The sequence below is a fragment of the Epinephelus lanceolatus genome, chromosome 11 (assembly GCF_041903045.1).
Source record: "Epinephelus lanceolatus isolate andai-2023 chromosome 11, ASM4190304v1, whole genome shotgun sequence".
Lineage (NCBI taxonomy): Eukaryota > Metazoa > Chordata > Actinopteri > Perciformes > Serranidae > Epinephelus > Epinephelus lanceolatus.
In genome coordinates this window covers 18815187-18838961 of record NC_135744.1, presented here as the reverse complement: position 1 = coordinate 18838961, position 23775 = coordinate 18815187, and the positions used below count along the sequence as shown (strand labels likewise).

At 41.5% G+C, this 23775-nt stretch overlaps 1 protein-coding gene across 1 annotated transcript in view; it reads right to left on the bottom strand.

Moving 5' to 3' along the window:
• The window catches only part of med13a (mediator complex subunit 13a), a 114798-nt gene that overhangs the window by 75206 nt on the left and 15817 nt on the right, over positions 1 to 23775 (bottom strand). Inside the window, exon 4 of the mRNA XM_033641938.2 lies at positions 6800 to 6968. Coding sequence (XP_033497829.1) covers positions 6800 to 6968 — 169 coding nt within the window. The remainder of the gene's footprint in view (positions 1 to 6799; positions 6969 to 23775) is intronic.

The window sequence follows — 23775 nt, the reverse complement described above, 5'->3', positions numbered from 1 at the left end:
GCTTTGTTGTGTGTGTTTAGAAGCTTTTATTGCTGATTCTTCACTGTCAGAAGTGCCTCTATTCTCTGTTGCAGTCATTCCCACTGCTGTCATAATATTGTGGAGACACAGAGTTACAGAAGACCCAGACACACTGAACAATCGGAGCAGAATGAACTTTTCCAGGAGGGCAACATGAGGTTTCAGACAGAACGTGAATACAGGTGTTCCAGTACAGTATGAGCAGAATAAAGTGTGTTTTGACCATTAAAGCATGTAAACATGTTCTAGTAGAAAGCTAAAATACAAGTCTGAACCTGAAAATGAGCATAATAGTCCCCTTAAATGGCGAAATGTGTTTTCAAGCAGTGCAGTCGGTATTTGAGGCTGACAGTTCAAATGAGGGGATATGGTTAAAATTAAGTAAATTGGCAGATAGCTTCAAATGGTAGGGTCTTTGTAAGGTCAGTGATGCACAAGACTTTGCTTTAAATTGTACCACTAAAGCGATGCAATGGGAAACAGACTATTAATAATGTATAATTGCGGAGCAATTAAGGAAATGAACCATACCAATGAAAAACACTGGTATTTTCCTTTAAGAGCCATATTTATCTTCTGGACAGGATCTCTCCAGCAACATGATATATCCAGAGCGCCGGGTCACATGGTCCCTCAGCCCAGTCTCCCTGGAGTTCCTGCTGCTTGAGAGACTGATGAAGTATAAGGAAGACCAGGGGGTAGGGGGTCGAGTGCTGGGGGCGGGGTACGTAGGAGAGGTGCTGAGTCGTGTTGCATATCTATATCGGCAGTATAAGTCCGTATGCACGCTACATGTCACATATGCAGGTCATCTGGCTGCATTTCGTGTATATTAACGTCAATAATTCCAGCGAAAAGCTGTGTGCCAACTCCTCAACTGCCCTCGGTGTGGACTGGCTCGCATGCCGATTGTTGCCGAGAGTGTTTGTGTGGCCGTCTCCCTGTGTGTGTTTGTGTTGTGCTGGGAGCAGGGAGGGGATAAATTTAGCGCTTTAGCCCCAGACTGGAGGCAGTGGCCCTTTATCCTGCACTGTCCTACTTAACAGAGTGCTGCTCTGTGCTTCCGCCTGCCACAGCGCACCAGGACTCACACATTCACCTCCCAACGTCGGGCCAAAACAATAGAAGAAGAATGTGCTCAGCCACATAGCACACAGTCATGCAGAAAAGCACAGACAGTCGCATGTGTTTATGCAGGCAGCATATTTGTTATTGTATAACTGTGGTTTGCATTCATCATTTGCTCTTGCAACATGAGCTGCTGCACACTGGCCTCATTTCATAACAGCTTGATTTGTTAATGATGCTTTCAGTCAGACAACAACAAAAAGCACAACCGACTACACATATTTAAATACAGTGGAGTTGTAATCTAACACTCTCCTGATTGCAGCGCAGTTGGAGCACATTGTAGGGTCTCGTAAATGCTGCTTTTAACACAGAGAGCACGTCAAGCAGATAAAAAGAAATGATATCCCCTTTGTCCTGATCAAATTGAAACATCAAAGCAGGCTGGATTTAATGCTGCTCTGAATTTTGTTGATGCAGCCAATTAGGAGCAAGACGACGAGTTAGTCTGCCTTAAGCTGACCAATGGAGCACGAGCATCCCGCTTCACCTTGGAAACACACGATCCCATGGTGCATTTCCCTGCTGCCATGACAACCAAGAGGAGTTCTCCCTTGCTCGTTCCCTCCCTCCCTCCTTCCCTTGTGTTCTCTCCTGCTCTCACTCTCTCTGTGTTTCCTGAAGCCAGTCTACCTAGCAGCACAAGGTTCACAGAAACAGCCAGGCTGCACAACTTGGAGCCGCCTGCACTTCAGACAAAGAGAATTACTGTCAGCTGTATCAACACATACTGCTGCAGTTTGCAGTTCACATCCAAAACAAAAGGCTTCAACCAATCAATGTGCACTGATTTATTTTTAAGAATGTATCAAAAACAGTTCAATTGTTTAATCTTGACACATTTCATTTCCTCAAGGGCTGAAAAACGTGAGTCTCTGAGAAAATGTGACTCAATCCTAATAACTTCTTGATATGAAAAGATAATAAGAAGCACTAATAGAGGTCATCATTATCAAAGATTCTAAGAATTCAGTTTGCTGCCTTCTGCTTACCACACGCATCAGGCTAAAATAAGAGGAGGAGGCGGAGGGGAGGGAGAGCAAGGGAGAGATGATGTAAGCATTTCAACACAGGCTGAGGTCTGGGGTTGAGGTTATGAACACTGTCAGCTGGCCACAGCCTCCACCAACTGGAGGCTTTGGATGCTGCAGAGGAGTCTTCTGATGATCAGAGGGGTGTTTCCCAAAAGCAGATTCAATTTGAGTGGCCCACACAAGAATATCTTTTAGTACTTATTATTTCTAGCTTTGCGAAGATTCGGACTAATAACTGACAGTGATGAGTGTGCCACAAGGGTGCATTCATGAAGATCTGCAGACAGAAAATCAATCTGAAACTATTTTGATAATTGATTAGGGTGCAACTAACTGATTGTTTGGACAATATACCATAAGGAAACTCTTAACATTAATGATGCCTATCACAATTATCCTTTTATTATTACTGTACTGATTATGCTCTAAAGAAAACAATTACATTGTGCAATTATATTTCATGAGAGTTCTGTGGTCACAGGTGTGTTTACTGCGAATTCATTTATGATTTAGAGAGAAGACAGATGAGGCAATAACTCACACTGCTGATGAATCACTTTATTGTGTTTGTGTCTTTATGAAGGAAGGGAAAGTAGTCCACGAATGACGGGCGTGAAACAATGCACAGTTAAGTTTTCACTGGACAATAAGAGCGGGAATTCCCTGGAAATGTTTGATTCCATTCACTATGAAATCAACAAGTTACTGAGAGCGATGCAAGATCTGAGCACTGACATGAAAGCGTAAGTAAATCTTTCAATGTCTGTCATCAAATTTTTAGATGAAAAAAAAAAAAAAAAAATTAAGCAAAATCCTAAATTTAAAAGAAGTGATTCATCAGAGTTGGTCTTTTTTTATTATTACTATTAAATCAACTTTCTTTGATAAGTAAATATAACTTATGATGCCTTTAGATAGCTGCGAGAGCGCTACATTAATACAGGTGCGTGCCTCGCTTTGTGTGCAGGAAACACACAGCTTGACAGCAGTGAATATGTCATTTTTGAAAGGCTAAACACAAACGATTGTGGACTGAAGCTGAATATTTCATTAGCTAAAAATCCTACAGCTTAAGACAAGGTCAATTTAAGACTTTTTAAAACTTTAAATGCTACCCAGAATAAAATTTAAGAACAAATTTTACAATAACCAAAATTGGGGAAAAAACAAAACAAAAAAACGCTGTAAATTATTTTAAAAAAATATACATTTACATGCTTCACGTCTTAGTATTTTAAGACTTTTGAAAGACTGATTATAGACATTTTAATTCCAATTAATGCCTCATTTTTAGATTATTAAATTCAATGCCTTCTAAGACTTATTAAAGAACTGCAGGAACACCAAAAACTTGGATTTTGGAGATTAGTATATCTATCTTATGGACTTTACAACGCACTGCAATTACTGAAAATGTCTGGATCACACAAGTCGTAAGTACTCCTGGGCAGCCAACACTGGAATCTAATTCTACAAACAGTATAATACTAATTATATCAATATGGCTTAATCTTTATCTCCAACTGTGCAGAAACACTGGGTTTAAACAGAATGAGTAGGCAGGGGAAAAAAAGCTGTGTAGTATTCGAATGTTGACTTAGAATTTAAATGTCAATGTTGTAAATGAAGCTTTAAACTATTTGGTACAGCCAGTTACATAGGGCTGCAGTAACCATTATTTTCATTGTTTTATTGATTAATAAATTTGTTGTTTGATCAATAAAATGCACCAGATGACATCCTCAAATGTCCTGTTTTGTCAACAAACAAAAAATATTCAGTTCACTGTCACAGAGGAGTGAAGAAGCCAGAAAATATTCACATTTAAGGGACTGGAATCAGAGAATCTGTACTATTTTTTTTCCTTGAAAAATTACTCATATAATAATATATAATAATTGATAATCAGTTAGCGATTAACTTAATAGTCGACGACTAGGCCTGATACATTAATTGTCACAGCTCTATTGTCATGCCACCCATAAGGATGTAGCCTCCCTAGGGTTGAACACTGCTCGGAGAAACTTGAGCATCTCCATGTTGACACGACACTTAAAAGGCAAAGGAGCAGTGGATCACATGCAGGTGAAAGACAGAGGGACACATCACTGTGAACTCGGCATTACTTCTTAGTCCCACAGAAACGAAAACCAACATCCTGAGCCATTGATTAATTACAAATACCACAGCCCTACATCAATAACAGCATCACTGTTAGACCAGCTGGTCTCGGCGCAGTAGCAACATAAAAACAAACAAACAAACACAAAAGCGATCTTGTAAATTTTCGTCACAGTTCTGTGGTGCTTTGTTTGTCGAAATCCCAGCGTGGCTGGAGCACAGTGGAACACACCAAAGGGAGAGGAAAAACATCCTTGACGACAACTAAGAGTCAGGGTGGTTGCACCACTATTTATAACCTGCCCAGTCTGCTCCGTGACAGCAGAGGGGGATGAAGGGAAGGGGAGAGAGAGGGAGAGCCAGACACACAGACAGAGGGTGGCCTGTGAATTCCAGAGCAGAGGAAAAGACCATTGGTTTTTTTTTTCTCCCTTGACTGGGGCCCTCTGTGATCAGCGTACTGGGTAAAGAGGCAATAGAGCTAAAAACAAGCCATGAATTTAAAGAGAAGTGGCTTGTTCTTCAGTATTATTTTGTCTATCCTTTTGTCTATTATTCTGCCGGTTAAGTGAAAATCTATCATACTTGTCCTGACAGATAAAAGCCATTGTCTACAGATGCAAGGCCCTGGAAGAGTCTCTGATCTGCCACCTCACATTGAGGTGATGATAAAGACAAGCTGACAGCAGATAGCCCAGTTCTGGCCATTTCTATCCTGGACAGAGCAACTGGCCTGCAAACAAACACACATACACACGTGTCTGTGCGCACACACAAGATTATGTCGCTGCACTGCCCCCATGGTTACCTGATTGGGAAATCTGGCAACAACACCGTAACAACTCCAAAAACAATAACACATGCACTCACAAAGTGTGCTAGCTATCAAATGCATTTAAAAACACAGCCTCTTTGACTCTGGAGTGTCTGCTTTCTCATCTTACACTGCCCTGCAGGTGTTACACATGCATTAATCTGTCACACCTCACACTACAATTATAATTTCCAAAACCACATTAGAAAAAACAACAACTCCAAAACAATAGCTGTGTGTTAAATGTGGAGACAGGGTGGGGTAGGAGGGGTCGGTGGGGGTGCAAGGTAAAAACTGCTACGGTCATTTTCTCCTCACTACTCGCGTCTCTGTCTCTTATCAATAAACCCAGACACCAAGGGCAAGAAATCCAGCTCAGCAGATAGCACAGAGGAGGTGCAGGATGTCTCAGTTGTACACAAACACACTCAGAGCAAGAGGAGAGATAGGACACAGACAGTGCTGGCACTCCGGCACCTCTTTCAGTCTTTTTTAAAACTCTCATATCGTAACTGTAATATAGTGTACAATGCAGGGATGTGGGGCCAATCCAGACATTTTGTGTGACACATCAATAATGCTGTATAAAGCCTGATCCGTTTATGATCCTTTGTTTGTTTGCCTTCGGTACAGCAGCTGTCAGAAGTGTCCAACTGTGCTCTGTTAAAAAACTAAATGCAAAGCAACCTGCAAGCCAGTGACCCATATGTTAGTGGGGCTCACAAAATAAACAGCAGCCAGCAGTTTCTACTGAACTAATGTGGAGATAACAGTATGGCAAGCTGTGCCACTTGGGGTATAAAAACAAGTTCATTTTGCATGTGTTTTGCAGGTGAGCTAAACCTCTGAACTCATGCTGAAAAATGTTTTTCAACCTCAATATCTTGTTGATGCTGGGGAGAAAGAATCACTGTACAGCACCAACAAACAGGTTGCATAATTGCTTAGAGTTGGTTCATGTTCTCACAGCAACAAGCAACAAGCAGACCAGATCAAATGCCTTCTGCGAGAAAGTTGCTCTTGACTGGTCAGAATTTCCATGTGGGAAAAATCCAGGAAGTAAACAAAACGTTGAAGAAGAGTACACTTGCAAGATAAATGTGACACTTTCTAATGTCACAATGGAGGGACAACTACGCAGGCTGATTTTAGCGCTGGTCATTGTGGACTATATTGCTGTCATTGCTCATTTTAGTCAAACCATACAGTTTGAAAACGAGGCACGGCTCCAACTAGAAAACAATGTTCTGTCTCTTAACTGTTTAAAGAAATAAAAACCGCACTGGCCTCAGTATCGCAAGATACTTAAAACAAGATAAGACGTAAGTAAAACATGAGCAGTGAATCTCCAGTACAATATATGATTTTTTATCTCTGCCTCCATCCAGAGCAGCCTTATGAACACATATATGTATATCAGGTGCTGCCAGTGGGAACAGTGCGAGTTCAATAGCCTGCACACTGACCTACACATAAAAATTGAGAACCCTGTGTCTGTTGCTCAGCCTGAACTGCACCACACCACATCACCACCTAACAACAAGAGACATAACATGCCTAGAAGGGCAGTGGTTACAGAAAAAAATACCCATTTCCACAGCGCAGGTACACATGCAGAGCAGCGCCCCGAAGCAGACACAACGTGGGTAAGAACTCAGCAGAACAAGTGGTGCCAACGTACCTTTTGTTGATGGGCTTCTCATCCTTCTCATAGGGCTTGACAAACCACTTGCCGATGCGAACGAAGCTGCGGTTCATGAGGCAGCGCTCCAGCAAGTTGTGGATGGCTTTGAACAGCAGCGTGCGACACTCGTAGGAAAGACCGTTCTCCCACAACCCATCATCCTCGGCTGAGGAGGGAAAAAAAACAGAGAGAGAGAAAGAAAAATGTGAGCAGAGTGGAAAGCTTTAAGAGTTTCAGTGCCATTTTTACGAACCTGTAAGAACTTTGCAGGGCAAACAATGTCAATCTTGACAGCACCAAAAACTCAATTTACAATTACAGTGAGAGTGGTGCGTGTTGCTGCTGGCTGTGGTCGAAGCAGAGCATGAAGCAGCCTTCACATCAGATGGCACAAACACTTATAGGGATATTCATCAATGTTTACAAGAGTAAGTATGAGAGCACCAACTGTCATAGCAAACATATTGTCACATACACTGTATCACCAACAACCAGCTTTGAAGTTAGATTTTCTAGTCACCAAGCTTTGCCTTGCTTGTGTAAAACAAAAAAAGCTCACTTATAAACAGTCTTGCAGGTAAAGGTGCGTAACCTTTTCACTCCGCGGGGATGCCAGCGTTCTTGGCCGACATTACCATCTTTCAGAGGCTGTAGCTGACTGTTATCATGTCAAACTAGAAGACATAATACAATGATACCAATCACGTCATGCCATCTAATCAGGAAGGTTAAACAACGCTCCAAAGTTTAGCTAAATTTTTGGCGAGCGAAAAACTGGCATGAACATTTCCAAAGGGGTTTCATGACCTCTCGCTTCAAGACATAAGAATGAAAATGGGTTCTATGGGTGCCCACAAGTCTCCCGTTTACAGACATGCCCACTTTATGCTAGCCCCATGAAGTTTGAGGGGGAAAAAAAAAAACATTATTTTGGCCTATTGTATTTGAATATTTCTGCACACTGGGGTCCCTAAACAATATTGGAATTTCAAAAATTGGGCATGAATTTAAAGCTGAGTCTCTTGTGAATTCAGTGAGCTCAATCTTATTCATGTGTGATGATGTAAGTTCCCACAGTAGTCATTTCAATGAGGTGAGACCATTTTGCAAAACTTGACCCCACTGTAAAAATGGCCTATTGTGACCTCGAGGACAGTCACAGCCTCATCAAAGTTTACAACCACAAACCAGAAACCTCAGGCATTCAGAGGATGTGTGGCTTGTGGTTTCAGATGGGACAAAAGTGCTCGCCATCCCATTGCTGAAAAATCCAATTACTACAGAAATCTCCAAATGTAAAAAATTTTGGATATCAAATCGCAGCATGGATTTTTCTTCAGAGTTCCTCGAGTTCTTGGTGTCTTAATGTGATATTCTCATTTTCAACCATTTTAATCAAATCTCAAGTGGTAAAAAGTGTTTAATTTAGCACCAAATTTGTGTAACAAACGGCATTAACCCAATAAATGCTGCAAAAAATCTAAATAGCCATCATATGCTTCCATCATGAAATTCTAAGTCCCTTTACAGTCTTAACTTTCAAAGTTTTAATAAGGGCCTAAATGAAATACTATGTTTATTGCAGATTAATGACAAGAAATGCTGGACACACAGTGACACCCCGAAAGATCGCCTGTTCTTGCTAAAAAAAAAAAAAAAAAAAAAAAGACAAAAATGGGCCTATATGGTGGGGGTTTGGGGGGGGGGGGGGGGGGGGGGTTTAGGGATTAAACAGCAAACATCACAAACTCAAAATTATTTCTGTTTTGAAGAAGGCACTTAAATTGGAGAAAATTGCCATTCTAACAAACCTATGTCTCCACTTAAGAGTATTTATATGAAGCTACTGTTTGCATGGACGACACCAACTCTGAACACAGTTTCACAATGACACTGACTAAAAACATTTAACGAATTCAGTCCTATGGATCACATTATGAAACATCTTGTAATTCAAGTCTGACAGACTGTCTGCATTACAGATGTAGCCTCGAGCGATTATGTTTCTAATCAAACACACAGGTAACTCAGAGTAGGATCTTTGTGCATCCACTTGTAGGAACAATCAGTGAAGGAGAATTGTGACACGGTTTCCCCTTGGGCCATTTGATAAGCGTGACGAGCCATTTTCAAGGACCTGCCAGTTAACTCTGGACACCTTGATAGTGAAATTTCACATTTCCTGGAATGCAAAACAGTCAGTCATTTCTAAAGTAACATCTGGGAAACATATCACAAAAACATCATAAAACGGGCAATGTAAATGCAAACAAGAGTTTAGAGGTTAAGCAGAAACCTGCTGCAGCCTGCTTTTAGGCTGTGAAGGTTTCAGGTGCTTTCTGCTGTTTTGCACATTGAGTTTTAATACCAGGGTTTAAGAGTGTAACGGTACACAAAGTCACAGTTCAGTAGAACCCTGGTTTTGTTTTTCAGTCCAGTGGGGAAAACCAAGATTTAAATCATTTTCATTTTGTTGTAAAAATTAATGTACTCAGACATTTACAAATGGCCAAAAAGTAATGTGTAATTAAATTAAATTAAAAGCAATAGCTGTGTGCAGCAAATTAATGTGCACACGAAACATTAAACATGTGGCTCTCACACATTGTGAGCATACAATTCTCAAAAATATCTGCTATGTGTAACAGTGTGTCTCCCACGGCCATTGACAACTCACTGCTTAAACACCATGGGTAAAAAGGATCAGTATCTCAGTCTGTTTCAGCCTCCCTTATATAATCAGCCACTGATCATTATCAGACAATATTCATTTTAAACAGTCTAATCTTTGTTCTCTACAAAGACCGATTAGATGATGCAAAGTACGTGAGACAATTTCTAACCACGCTGCTAACATAAAGACTATGATCTATGTGTATGTCCACTTGTTGGTCAGCGTCGAAAGTGTTGGTTATACGTGGGGAATGCTGATGTGAAACTGTAGTGTGGCAAGTAATAATTCAACCTGTGCTGTTAATATGTGAGATAAGTCTGACGAAAATGACAAACTTTGTCATGCTGTCATTTGATTTTGCCTTAAATAGATTGACCGATATGTTCAACGTAATCCGATGACTACAAAAGACTTGAGACTAAACAGTTTTCATTAACTAAAACTGTAATAAAATAGGGTTTCTTTGACTAAGACTAGGGGGCCATGCCCACCAAAGCAATTTTTTAATGCTTTGCAATGACTGAGCCGTTAATTTACGCTGTGAAGAGGCACTGGGCGTAAATTCTGCGCTGAGTACTACTAGTTGGTCTTTCTTTTCTGAGTGCCATGAGTTGAAAATTTTTTTAACTTTGGGTAAAACTGCTGCGCTTGTCAATGTCACTCCAGCTGTTCAGTCATAGTGGAGGAGGGTCACATCTTACAAAAGCTGAACAACAACAATGGAGGAGAAATATGTTTAAATACAGTATATATATATATATATATATATATATATATATATATATATATATATGATGTTTCCTCTGATGAACACACGCAGACTGGCAGGCTCGTCCTCTCCATGCATGCAACTACTTTGTGCCAACATGTTTACTTGCACAGATTTTTCAAATCATAGCCACCAGATGCAACCAACGCATCTCAGTTGAAAAAAAGCCGCACCCCCAAAGCACTCTAAAACGCTCCTTAGCTGGGCCTTTCCTGAGGAGCACCTGGCATTTTCAGCCTACGATGAGACTAAAATGTCCAGACTTTTAGTCAACTTAAACTTCACTAAGAGAAAATCAGGAGGAGGCTGACTAAATATGACAAAAACTAACAAGGACATTTGACACAGGACGAAGACTAACTTATAACACTGCAGAACACTGCTATGGTTTAAGATGTGTCTCTGACAGAGGAATATGTTGTAGATGTTGCTTGCTAATGAATTAAGTTAGTTCATGACACTTTCTCATCTCTTGACTTTGATACTTAATAAACAATGTTGTCAAGAATACGTAAATAAATAAATAATGCAACACAATAAATACAAGGCTTCAGACGGATCTTCTGATTGGTGATCAGTGATCAGCCCCAAAAACCCTGCTCGGTACACCCTCACCAGTGATGCCATAATCTACTGGGAAACCATGATGCTTTCAAACAGTTTTGGAAAGAGAACCCAGACCAGCACAGTTTAGCTAACACACAGAAAGCAACACACTGCCAACACTCAGGTACAACTTGCACTTCTGAGTTGCTTTTCCACACCTGCAAAGAGTCAGACTGTAATTAGACTGTGTTTGGCTCATAGGACCATAATTATTTGGTTCATACGGCGCGCCGAACCACAACCAGTCACACGCCGATCTGAGTGTTCTCCTGTACCAAGCTGTTAAGGATGAATAAATGTACCGTTACACCCATATCAGAGTTGTTTTCTGAATCACATTCTGCGCTGGCCTGAATGCCGCTCTAATCTCATTAACAGCCACTGCTCACATCTTACAGCACTTAAGCTCCTTTCAGTCAAGTCTCCAGCAAACATCTCCACAAGTGTGCCGTCTCCGCCACAGGCAAAATAAATACCGGGTGTGACCCACCTTTCGTGTCAGCTTGGCGTGCACAAGGGAAGCCCACGGCAGCCCAGGAGCAAGTTAATCAAAATGTATTGAATTATTAAGTGAATCCATGGCTTGCTGTTGTAATGCGGAGGTAGATAAAGATATTTTAAATTTAGATGATTCCAAGGCTATCACCATAGGAAATTACATTGATTTCCTTCCTTAAACAAGAGAGACACCACGGGCCGTTTGCCAGCCTGGCAGGTCTGCAAAGCTCATTTAAGGAGAGAGCTTCTGTGCTTTTGCTGAGTTTGAGCAAATAGCCCGCTATGTTGCATGAACATGATCATAAACATCTGCAGGAAAAATGTAAAAGGAAGGTGTCAATTTTAATTTCAAAAAGAAAAAAAGGTATACCCAACACCCCCTCAAATCCACTTTCAAATACCACAGCTCTATGAGACATGGGGAGTTCAGCTAGCCTCTAAAACATTACATCCAACCAGGGGAAAACAACCTCAGGCTAGCTGCCAAGTAAAGAGGGCTACGTGCCCAATGGTTTTGAGAGCAACAAACTAATTCATCAGGTGCACACACATCTTGAGGGATAAGATCGGGAACACAGAAAAGCAGGGCAAAGGCCGGAAAAAGGAAGGAAAACAGTAATTTCCCATTAAAAATTTACAGCAACCGCAGAATAAAAATGAATCAACAACAGTATAAAGCTATTTAACTTTCTAGAAAAACATGCATGGGATCAAGAACGCTTTTCACCAAGTCTGCCTTGAGGGATCTGGCAGCTGGTCTGGCCATCCTGAGAGAAATGGCAGGCAAGAGGGCAAAAAGTCAACAAGAACAGAAAGCAAGAGCACTGAGGCTCTGACAGCAGATTAAGAGAAAGGACAAGAAAAAAAAGGAAACAAAACAGGATTTAGGCCAAACTGCTGGCGGAAGAGAGAGATCAGTGCGGCTGGTAATGTTTAAAAGACGGGAAAACGAGGAGAGCAGCAGGACTCAAATTTATAGCAAGAGAGACATCAACCCAGCTTGCATTTTGCAGTTAAACCTTCAGTCCTACTTCGGGACTCTGTGGATGATGGCTCCTCTGTAAAACTGGCAGAAATCTCCCCACACCTACTTTTACATCAACCGCCATGGCGATCCCATCTGCTTTCTTCTGCCAAGACCACATCTGCCCCGTGCCACCGCCTCCTCCTCCTCCTCTCTGTCACTTGTTCCTCCTTAGCCTCTCCCTTGAGCGCCGTGCAGCCCTTAAACAGGCGTCTGGTTTACATCAAGTGTTCCTAACGACCTCGCGTTCATCATGCAACGCCTGCTGCAATACTCCCCTCTTCGAACAGACAAAAAGACGTTGCAGACAAAGTCTAGGGTTCGTTCTGATGCCAATGACATGACACTTGCTCATTGTGATTTGCAATGCAATTTCCTAAAAACCTAATTTTGTAGACAAACCTAACATCCAGATCAGGTGTGACTCTGCTGCAGGACAGACAGGACGAGTTTCTCTGGACCCGACTTGCCACAACGACAAGGTATCAACCCCAGAAAAGGTTAAAAAACAAAAACACTTTAAGAATGTAATCAAATTGTTTCCTTTGTTGCACTGGTCTTCTCAGGTCCTTGAGTGAAACCAGTTAAGACTTTTTGGGGACAAAAATCAAGCTTCATTACTTCATTCATTACATACCAACAAAAAAAAAAACAAACAATAACATCCAAAACGGCAGCATCTCATGACACTCCCCTGAATGAAAAACGACCTTTCACTACCAACAATCAGTCAACAGACTCTAATTTCACTGGTCGCAAAACAAATGGAAACACACAGATGTAGCCTACGTGATACAAAGTAGCTGATCTGTGGTAACGTGTAGGGATGCACGCGATTAGACGTCTTACAATTAAGTGTCCATCCACTCGCTAGTCGGCACCAGAAATATTAGTCGGTTAAACCAATGTAGTGTTTTATTCATGTACAAAGTCGCTTAACTGTCATGCAGCCACCCGCCACTAGTGGGTGCTACAGAGCTGTCAGACAGCGGTCCCCCTTCCCGCAGTAACACTCGAGTAAAATGGAGTTTTAAAACAGCACGGTGGGAAATTGGAGAGATGTACTTCAGCGGCATTTAAAAGAGTTCAAAGACTTCAAAGGGCTCTTAATGCACACAGTATTTTTGGGACAATGTTTCAAATACTTAACAATAAATTGTGCTAAATTTTGACTATTTTCTGAGTGTTTTCCTTTTGTTAGACTCGTCGACTAGTCTTAATTAAAATTTTCCTTTAGTCGACAGGGAAGTTAGTCGTCAGGTAAATCCCTAGTAACGTGTAGACCTAGCTTACAAGTGTAGCAGCTAGCGTGCAGGAATGTTGGTGTGTTGCTTGACAAAAGTCCAGTCCCAGTCCAGCTGCAGAACTATCAGCGTCGGTGGAGCCAAATAAATCATGAAATAAATATATAAATCATAACCTGTTGTCGCTTTTTACTATTAATAAATAGCACTTGTAGAACTGTTGCATAAAAGTAATATCACACTTGAGATCGTTGTACTGAACATCACCACAGCTGGGATTTGGTCAAAGGCTCGAGCTGTGGGCCTACAATTTTGGATTAAGATCTTTTCTGTTTTTTGAGGTTGGTGCGTATGCAGCCTTATTTTGCAGAGTCTTTATTGTTGGTTGGCCAGCAGTCTCTTTGGGTGCTGCTGGACATGATTACCACTATGATGGAAATTCACCATGATCAACTTATTTCAAGTGTTTTTAACTTGATCGGCGATAAAATCGTTTATCATCCCGTCCACTTAGATCCATGTGCGACACTTCGATTTCAATACAGAGATTGCAAGCTGTATCGCAGAATTATTTAATTAACAAAACTATATTATCATACAATCTTATTTGGAAGTGAAAGCTGCGGAAACAACTGACAATTATTTTCATTCTCGATTATTCTGCCAGTTATTTTCTTGATTCAGTTGATTCTTTTCTTGATATATCCAAAAATCAGTGACAATTGATTCATTAAATAGTTGATTATGATTATCATGAACTCTTTAGATACTGATTAATATTTAGTTTTTTTTTTTAATCTGTGACCCAAAATTTTAACTTGATAACACATCTGTGAGTGCACATGGTGGGAGGGCGGGATGTGGTGTGGGGTGGTCAGTGCACAGGGCGAAAGATGAGTGGCCTCATTTAGACAAAGATTTATGAGCTCAGCTGATGGCTTGGACACTTTCATGTCTCTGCCTCCTGTGTAGCCGGCCCGGATGAGCTGACCTTTATAAGAGCTCTTAAGCGGGTGCACAGCAGCTTTATTAAGACTCCTCACATCTTCCTCTGGAGTAAGGGAGCACCTTTTGACACATAAGCGCACAACACCTCTCCTATAACACCCAGATACTTAACTTAATACCACAAAATGACACATGGGTGTTTCTGGGGTCTGTATAAACCAACAAAAAAGTTATGAGATTTAGTCAAAGCAAAAGAATTTTCTTAGCCCCTCTCCCAGTTGCTCATCTGTGTATAAGCAATTAGAGCAGCAGTCGGTCATTAAACAGCAAGATTAATGCCTTGTGATCGACTGTGCTCTGGGGGATTCTACCAAGCCTGGCCAGAAGGTTTTCTCCTCTCCTCCACTTCCTCCTTATCTGCAAGGAAAGAGAGAGGGAACCAGTGGTGCTCTGTAAATGCTCCATTACTAATTAATGAATATTTCTTGAGCAGAGGGGGAAAACAGAGATAGATAGAGAGAGAGGAGAGGGAGACTGCACCCATGGGCCAGAGCTGCACGCATGGCCGAGTCCCTGCGCTGTGCCAGTCAATGGAGATCTATCAGAGAGAGCTGGAGGAAGAGAGGAAAGCGGAGGGTGGTTCACAGGCAGGAGATTAGCCCTGGAAAATTGATCCCCAAGCACAAAAGCCATCGGCCTCCTCTACTTTTTTCTCCTAAGAGCTGGTCTGGGTTTATCTATTCATCATTCTGTGTGTTGCACACTAAAGTTTAGAACCATCTTTGAAGGGGGGTGGGGGGGGAGAGAGAGAAAGGACCACAAATCCTGAGCCAAGGTTAACCACGTGTGTCACGGGCTAATTATATTTGATACACATCCATGGCCTCTCTGTGACCAAAGCCACTCTAACAAACACAATAAAGCTGAGTTTTTCCAGTGTTGTGTGGTAGTTATCAAATAGTACAGAAAATAACAATATGCCATTTGCTTCGATGACTTAAAAGCCTTGTTTCCACTAAGCAGTTTAGTTCGTTACATAATTTAGCGGTTATTTGTGTGTTTCCATTGTCAAAAGTTGTGGATGGTACCAACAGAACTCATCCCTTTTGTCCCGTTTTTCATTTCCCCTCTCTACATAGCACACTGATCCAATACTAAAAGTTGGAGCTATAAATGCTGCAGTTCACTGATTGGTCAAGAGAATATTGCCACTCTTACTCAACCCACATCTAATGCACAATGGACTATTCTTAAATATCAAATCAACTGCAACAGAGACTTGTAACACTCCATCCTTTTTCTTTTTTATTCTGAAAATGTCAAAGTGTAAGCCCATTTTGTGGACAACCATCAAGGCACAGATGTTCCTATGCATCGTCGGTGAAGAGGAAATACAGCGAGAGCTAGATGGAACAGTAACGGTATTGCTATCTAAAAATAGGTCCGCCTACTCTTCACACCGACACTACAGGTTTTTAGTCTGTTCATCTCTCGTCATCCTCTTTGCAGCAGCAAAATGTATGTAGTGGACTGAAAAAGCAATGGATTATATTTTTCAAGTAGGCTATTTCAAGTTAAATTTTGAAATCTTTATAATCTATATAATTGAAAAATCAATACCTGGCACTGTGTGATGATACAATATTGCCACAAAAAATATTGCGATACTTTGCTCTATCGAATTTCCCCCCACCCCTACTGTATACGTTGGGAACGCAAGACACATCTAGGGCTTAGGTGCTTGTCCATATGGGTTACATATAGTTTCTAGGGGTACTCTACTGAAAGTGTCTGTTATGAGAAAATACAGATTTTACAGTATCAACAGGATGTTTAAATTTTATTCTAGAAGGTACTGTTTCCTGTCCCAGTTATGCATTCTGAGTCTACAATCCCACTTAATGGTACAGTACAGCTCTACTCAAGTTGACTAGACTCACTCTTCTTTGGTTTTCCATTGGCAGAAGTTGTGAATAGTGCCTGGTACTTTTTTTGATTCCACCTCCGTCGAGGTTCCAAGTCAGCCAAGGCGATACTATGGAGGTGGAGTTAGAAAACTGCAGACCACTGCATGGTCAAAGAGAATCCCCACTTGCGCGACACGACATCCTGCACAAACCCGCCATTTTTTAATAGCCATGGTACCATCAATAGGGTAGGGCTTCAGCTATCGATTCTTTTAGTAATCAAGTATTCTATCAATTATTTCGGCGATTAATTAAGTAATCAGATAAGAAATACTGCGTGTTTTCATTAGATTACTTTAGCTTTATTTAAGGACAATAGTGATATATAAAAGAGAAAATAAGAAAAGTCTTTGAAATGAGAGAAATGAGCGACAAATTTGTTTCCTTTTTGTCACGCAAATGACTGGTAATCAGTGTTGGGCAGCAGCTCAAAACAAGTAGCAACGTAACGAATTAAACAGCATTCTCAGTAGCGTGGTGGTAACATCACTACTTCCTGAATCAAAGAACTTTTCAGTAGCAGAGTTAATTAATTGACTGAGTAGTACCGCATGCTTCCACAAAAGTTACAAGCTCTTTTTCACACGAAAAACTCTGAAATGCAGCGGACTGTTTTGCTGAGGAGGTCTGGATAAAAGTAAGGACAATAAAACTGAGGATAAGTTATGTGATTGACACCAGCGCCACACCGAGGCATGCAGACAATCTGGATGCCACCCATCCCATATAATACAGGATTGTCCCATATTAAAAGCTGTACTGGATTAAACGACTTTAATAAATGAATTATTCGAGTTACTCGAGGAATCGTTTCAGCCCTACAATAGTGACCACACTTTTTGTATTCAATAGACCTAGATTTTAAAAAAATGTCCGCCCGCACAACTGCAATGTTCCTCTGTTTGGTTGCCAAAGAAATGATTCAGCAAGTGTCACACTGAAGATGATGTCTGGTTGGTTTTACACTGTGGCACTTTGGTGATTAGCTGAGAATCCCGCCTACACTGAGGGGGTACTACCCGCAGTGGAAAATGAAACAGAAAAAGGACCTAAGCCAAATCTTGCAGTAGAAATGAGGCATAAGTCAGTTCTTAATTAGTTTTAGTTATATCCAGGACTACACAGTCCACTTTAAAGCTTTGGGATGCTCTTTGTCCATGTTTACAGCTGGACTGTGAAGATTTCAAAATCCAGTTTGACTTGGCTGTCCTAGTCAATAACATGTGGAAATTCTAAAGAGTGAGTGGCATTTCTCCTTTCTGAATCCTTGCCCGAGGCATCCACTGGGCTGCAGTGTATACAATGTGCCTTACATCAGTGTGGGACTGAATCTGTATCACATTCATTTTTGGGTGTCATCACTCCTGTCGCTATCCAAGAGAGCAAATGCGCTATTACAATCTCTAAAATAGGATTGCAAGTGCAGAGTCAGACAATCGCGTAACTGATGGCTTGACATTTTCCTGTAAGAATATGGCTCTGTAACAGACAAATGTGATCCTACATTTTTATAGTGTCAAGTCGTAAAGAGTAACGCTTTAAATCCACAGGCAAGATTCTCAATGCAGACAAGTGAGAAAAAGCAGACACTAGTGCCAATCGGTTTATGGAAATGAAAGAAAGAGTGGCTGCACCAATCAAATATACATTACTCATTGAATTAAATACAATTGGTGTTTGAAAATCACAGCTGTTTAACTAAGAATACAATTTACTAAGAATAGGTAATAGTGATTTGAAAAGGTACTTGTCAACGATTGCACGTCTGAGGGATATGTTTGCATTTCTAAACACATTTTGATGCCTGGTGTCAAACACACACACATACACCTGGCAGCAGTTTCAGAATTTTATTTTAGATTCAGAAACTGTTTCTTGTATTCGATACAACAAGGCAGGAATAGTCCCACAATTATATGGAGAGCAGGAAACAGATCAGTTTCTTTTCAGTACAGGCTCACTGCTGGTCAATAAAAGTGTGCCTAAAAGGTGTCAAGCTGCCAGTATACTCCATACCCCACCAATGGCATGTTGGATGGTCATATATTTTTAAACCCCCCTCTATTTTAGTTCATTACTCAAGTATTTCTGTGACTTTTCATGTGAACAACCGGGTAGTGTTGCCACAATACTGTATTTCTAACTTTAAAACAGTAATTTAAAAAATATGGATATTCAATACCATGAGGAAAAGCTGGCACTGAGGGAATACAAGCTAAAATTTTGATTAAAAGATAAATATAACGAGGCTATAACATTTTTCTTTTCTGGGTATGCAGCAGAATGACTGTAGTAAACATTAACAATGAGATCTAGCTAGAAAGTGCGGCTGGTAGAATTGATATATATTAATCAATATTTTTTTTAAACACTGAAACTGAGCGCAACACTGATATCTTCAAGGAGAGACTGTCTGAAAATGTGCGCTATGACCCCCATATTTAAACAATGATCATGTCTCCCCTTTCTCTACAACGGCAGGCTTTTCACTCCTCCTTGAATTGGGGCCATTTGGGAGATCTATGAACACTTTTGATTTCCGATGGGGTCGTACGACACGTGGTACAAACTACTTTACCAACTCCACCCTCAGCGACCAATGACCAACCAACCAATGACTGTATATAAAGATGGACGATGTGTCTCTACTTCCTCCCACTGTACAAAATGAAGGTGACATCATATGGAGCCTGAGTCTGTGCATTGTACAGTAGCATTGTCTGCGGTATCAAGTTCCCGCTGTCTGACCAATCAGGAGCAGCGCCATTGTCTGCAAGCACACCGAATGGTTCACACAGCTGTCAATCATGACGCCAAACCCGCCAAACTTAAAGATGTTCTTGCTTCATGTTTGGGTAGTTGTCATGTCGTCCATCTGTTTTTTACAATCTATTGTGCCGACATGCCAATACCATGCCCATGCTGTTTTTTCCCACTAGTTAAAAGATCCAACCAGCAACTACATCTTTTTCTGTTTTAGGATTTAAGTCTGTTTAACACTAAATCAACAGCAGATCAAATCTTTCATCTGGGTGGCTCATTACACAGTCATTATTTAAACAACAAAAGTCCAAGGCACTGACATAAAGAGCAGACATCATTTCAACACATGTTTTGGTATTTGAATGCCTTGGAAGATTGTTGTCAACATCTGTATTCTGCAGGTAGTGCTTCAAACAGAGTATCTCTCACAGATATGAGGGCAGCTCAATAATTCTGAAGTTGTGAGTTCTTCACAGCAGACAGGAAAAAAAATAGTCAGACTTGTAAAACAGTGGAACCTTCAGCCAACACGGCCCTCACAGACTACTGAAATATGCCCTTTGGAACTGGATATTCTACCCTGAGGTGCAGAGCAGGGTTGTTTTTATTTCACCGTTGACTCAAATAGGCACAGAGGAGCAGTAGTTAAACAAGAACAAAAAAACAAACAAAAAAAATGTCCTATGAACTTGGCAAAGCTAGAAAAATTCCAAGAATTACTGCATACCAGCAACAACAAAAACAATTGTCAAAAGATCATTGTGGGAAAACAAGCTCACAGAGAGTTGCTAAATTAAGCTTTTCTTCCCTCCATCACTGGATGGATCCCAAACAATGTGATCATCAACCGGTGGAGGGGATGGACAACATAAATGCAGTCTTCTTCCCTCGCCCACCATTTCTCTCTCTGGTTCTCTAGAGATCTGACCTAACGCCCAGTAATGAATAGATGGGTGGGCTCATGGGACCACGGTGGAGATGGCTCGCTGATAACCTGTGCTGGGTAGCCTTTCCCTTAACAAGCCTTACTGCTCAAGGAAAGGAATATGCATGGACGGAACATGGACACTGACCTGGGAAACACCGGGACAGGTAGAACTTTTCCATTAGCACTTAGGCGCCAAGTCAACCCATGCCACATTGACTTGCATTTCTATTACCAGTTTAAACATGCCAAGTTGTGCCCGAGATGGACCATCTCCAGAGTTGGGTCAAAATGTGCCAGACCACCTACAAGCAAGTTGCAGTGACATCAGATGGGCTTCATCGCCATTCAGGGACAATGTGGCTTCAACATTCGACGACATGTTTAAATAGCCTCCACTTCATCAGCTTCAACTGACTGTACTGTAACCACTCAGGGCAATTGCGTACTTTTAATTTACGCCCACTTAAAGCGATTGTTTTTGCCACTGACAGGTTCAGATTATTATTCTAAGTGTCTGATAACATTATGGAAAGGATTCCTGCATAGATAGACCTTGTCGTTAAAGAGTAAGATCCTTTATGTTTAACCAGAAACAGCCCTGATAACGCCATCACCAAACCCACCAGACTCCATCTAAATAAACAGCAATTTTTGCATGTATAGAGCCAGCATATTTTCACATCTTTGCCATTGAAACTTCATTGACTCAGTACAAGCGTGTCATCAGTTTAAGACACACCTTCAAGTGGGTAGCCCTTTTGTATGGAGATGCAAATCCCTGCCACACTGGGCCGACAAGCCGAGTCAAATCAAGTTCAGCCAAGCCAGCGCATGTGTATGGAAAGGGCTAGCGGTGCCAGACTGCCAGCAGTGGAAGCCCCAGTGGGACTCATACAGGGGAAGGGCACTATGTAGGGTGGGAAAAGGGACTGGGACGGACTAGCAAGAAATGTACCACAGAACAATTACCCTCACAGACCGACATCCATTCCTAATTTCTATGCAAAAAAAGATCAGTGGGTCTCTGAGGGGAGGAAAAGGCAGCCATTTATCTTTCGCTTTGGATGCCCCTGGTCAGGAGATTCCAGCAGCTTTTGAGGGGAGATGACGATGAAGAGAGCGTGGCATTTGCATAAGAATACATGCCTATACTCAACCAGTGGGAGGGGGGGAGGCCAGCCGTTTAATTCAGCACTCACTTGTTGGGGAATAATTTCTGTGCATGGCCAGGGGAAGATTAGAATTGGTTTTCTCGTTGTGTTAGTGCTAGCAAGGCGGGTTGTCCAACAGTGTAGAGAAGGGGCTTGGTGGTTACCCTTACCCTTCGTTCAATGGTGATTAAGTGTCAGACTTAAAAAGATCCCTCAAGTTTTCCGCCCTTCACTACTCTCCTCTCTCTAGCTCACTCCTTCTCCCCTCATCTCCCTGGAGAGAAGGGATTACTGGCACACTGGTATACAGAAATGGCACTTGCTCAAAATTAAAAGACTTTCACAGGCCGCTAATCTAATGAGGGTGGAAGGGGGTGGGGGGGAAATGAGTAAACGCCATTCCAGCTTGCCGAAATGAAAAGAAAAGAGCGGATTTTCATGTTTACCGCCAACATTGCACGAAGACTAAAAAGAGGCTGAAAACCCAAAAGGAAAAGAAAGCTTTTTATTCCCAAGACAGGCTAGGACCAAAAGGCAAAAAAATCCATCAAACTAGTGGGGAAAAAAATGTGTGGCAGTTCAAAGGCGAAAACAGTTGTGACAATCCAGTTGAGTGCACGGGTCAGGCTGGTCCTGCCATGGTCTGCCCTGGCAACGCTAGCTGGTATTTGTCGATTCGCACCTCCTCAGGCAGCCAGGAGAGTCCGCAGCAGACTGTCAATCATCATCCTACTTCTTGCAAACACTCTGCCAGAGCAGTGAAGTTCAATCCTAATCTTCAGGACCAAGAAAACCTTCAGTATTTTTATTCTATCAGCATTCAAGTGACATCCCCTTATTTCGCAATTAATCTGGAGCAGGAATCTGGTGCCATAGGAGAGGGATTGGCTGCAATCCACTGCACTAAGGGCCAAGTTATGCTAAATAAGGACCGGTTTGTGCAAGGTGCTGTGCAACAGTGCGGAAGGCAAAGGTGTTATCAGCTGTTCAGAACAGACACACTTGAAGGCAGGGTGAAGAGCCGATTGCCATAAACCCAACTCACAGAGACAGGGTAGTGGTGAGCAGAACGCTGTCACGAGTGTGTTTAAACTTTTCCAAACTTGACAAGTTGGCTAGGACAGTATGTCCAGCGTCAAGATCACACGCTCTCATGTTTATCTATGCAGCTGCACTGGCTCGGTGCAGGATTGCATCTCAGCTGCGCCTCACAAGCGTAACCGCAACCTGAAGCGTCAAGCCTCAAGTCTATTTTTTCCAACGATGTGCGCGTGAACACAAGGTTGATGCCCAATGAAACACCACTTTGTTAATACATTACTGCATTTTAATGATGTCAAAACTATCAATCTATCGATACATGCTGATGCTAAATATATGAAACAGTTTCAATGCTCATTTTTGCAGGTTGATACAGCGATACCAGCTGTGCTTTCTCGCTCTTTCTTTGTGTTTATTACAGTCAATTTGCTGTTAACTGCTACTAACCAAGAAAAGAAAAGTCATTGTTGTCATGCCATGGCCTTGTTATATTTGTCTTTTCAAAAAAATGGTAAGCTCTCAATGTCAATTTTTCCCTAGGGATATTGAAATGGTATCAAACATCAATATTTTTCAAGGTAGTATATCCAATTTAGAAAACAGTATCGTGACAGCACTACTGCAATTAACTGTACTTCCTCGGAGACACACATGACAGCATTCTCAGGCTGTGCCCTGGTGACAGACTGACAGGTTGTAAGAACGGGTTAGGGAGGTTTGGGAGAGTTTCCGTTTGTGTGGAGTGTAAAATATTCTCAATAAATAAGAATGAACTGAACTGAAATGACATGTTTTGCCCCTTTCTACTGCACAAAAAACCTGCTAACACCTGCTAACATCTGGCTTTTAAATGAAATGGTATAGGTTTTAATCAGCATTCACACCCGGGTCAAATGACTCTGCAGTTGTCACAGGTATTTATCGCCTCCAGCTCTGATTAGCGTCGGCGGGAATACAACACGCAAGTGAATGCTCTAATTTTAGCTCCTTTATCGGCGAGATGCAATGATGCGCCACCACAAAATACCACCGAAGCAGAGCTCAAACATCGGTCCAATTAGTCTGCACCAAGTTTGAAAGAGATACTGAATAAGTAAGAGATATATAAAAAGAAGTAACCACAGTCATTTTTTATTAACTTGTTTTCCGGCCTGATTGTGACGTTGAACGTGACACACCAAAAAACCCAACACATACACAGAAAGGCATACTCGTCTGCTGCAGAGCCGTGTACCTAGCTCTGGTCTACTGGCAATGGGAAAGAAGTCTGTAGCCTATTTTTGGTGGGTTTACCTGTGTTTAAAAACACGCGTACATGTGCTAATTTCGGTGGAAAAGGAGTATTTGTTATCACAAAGAG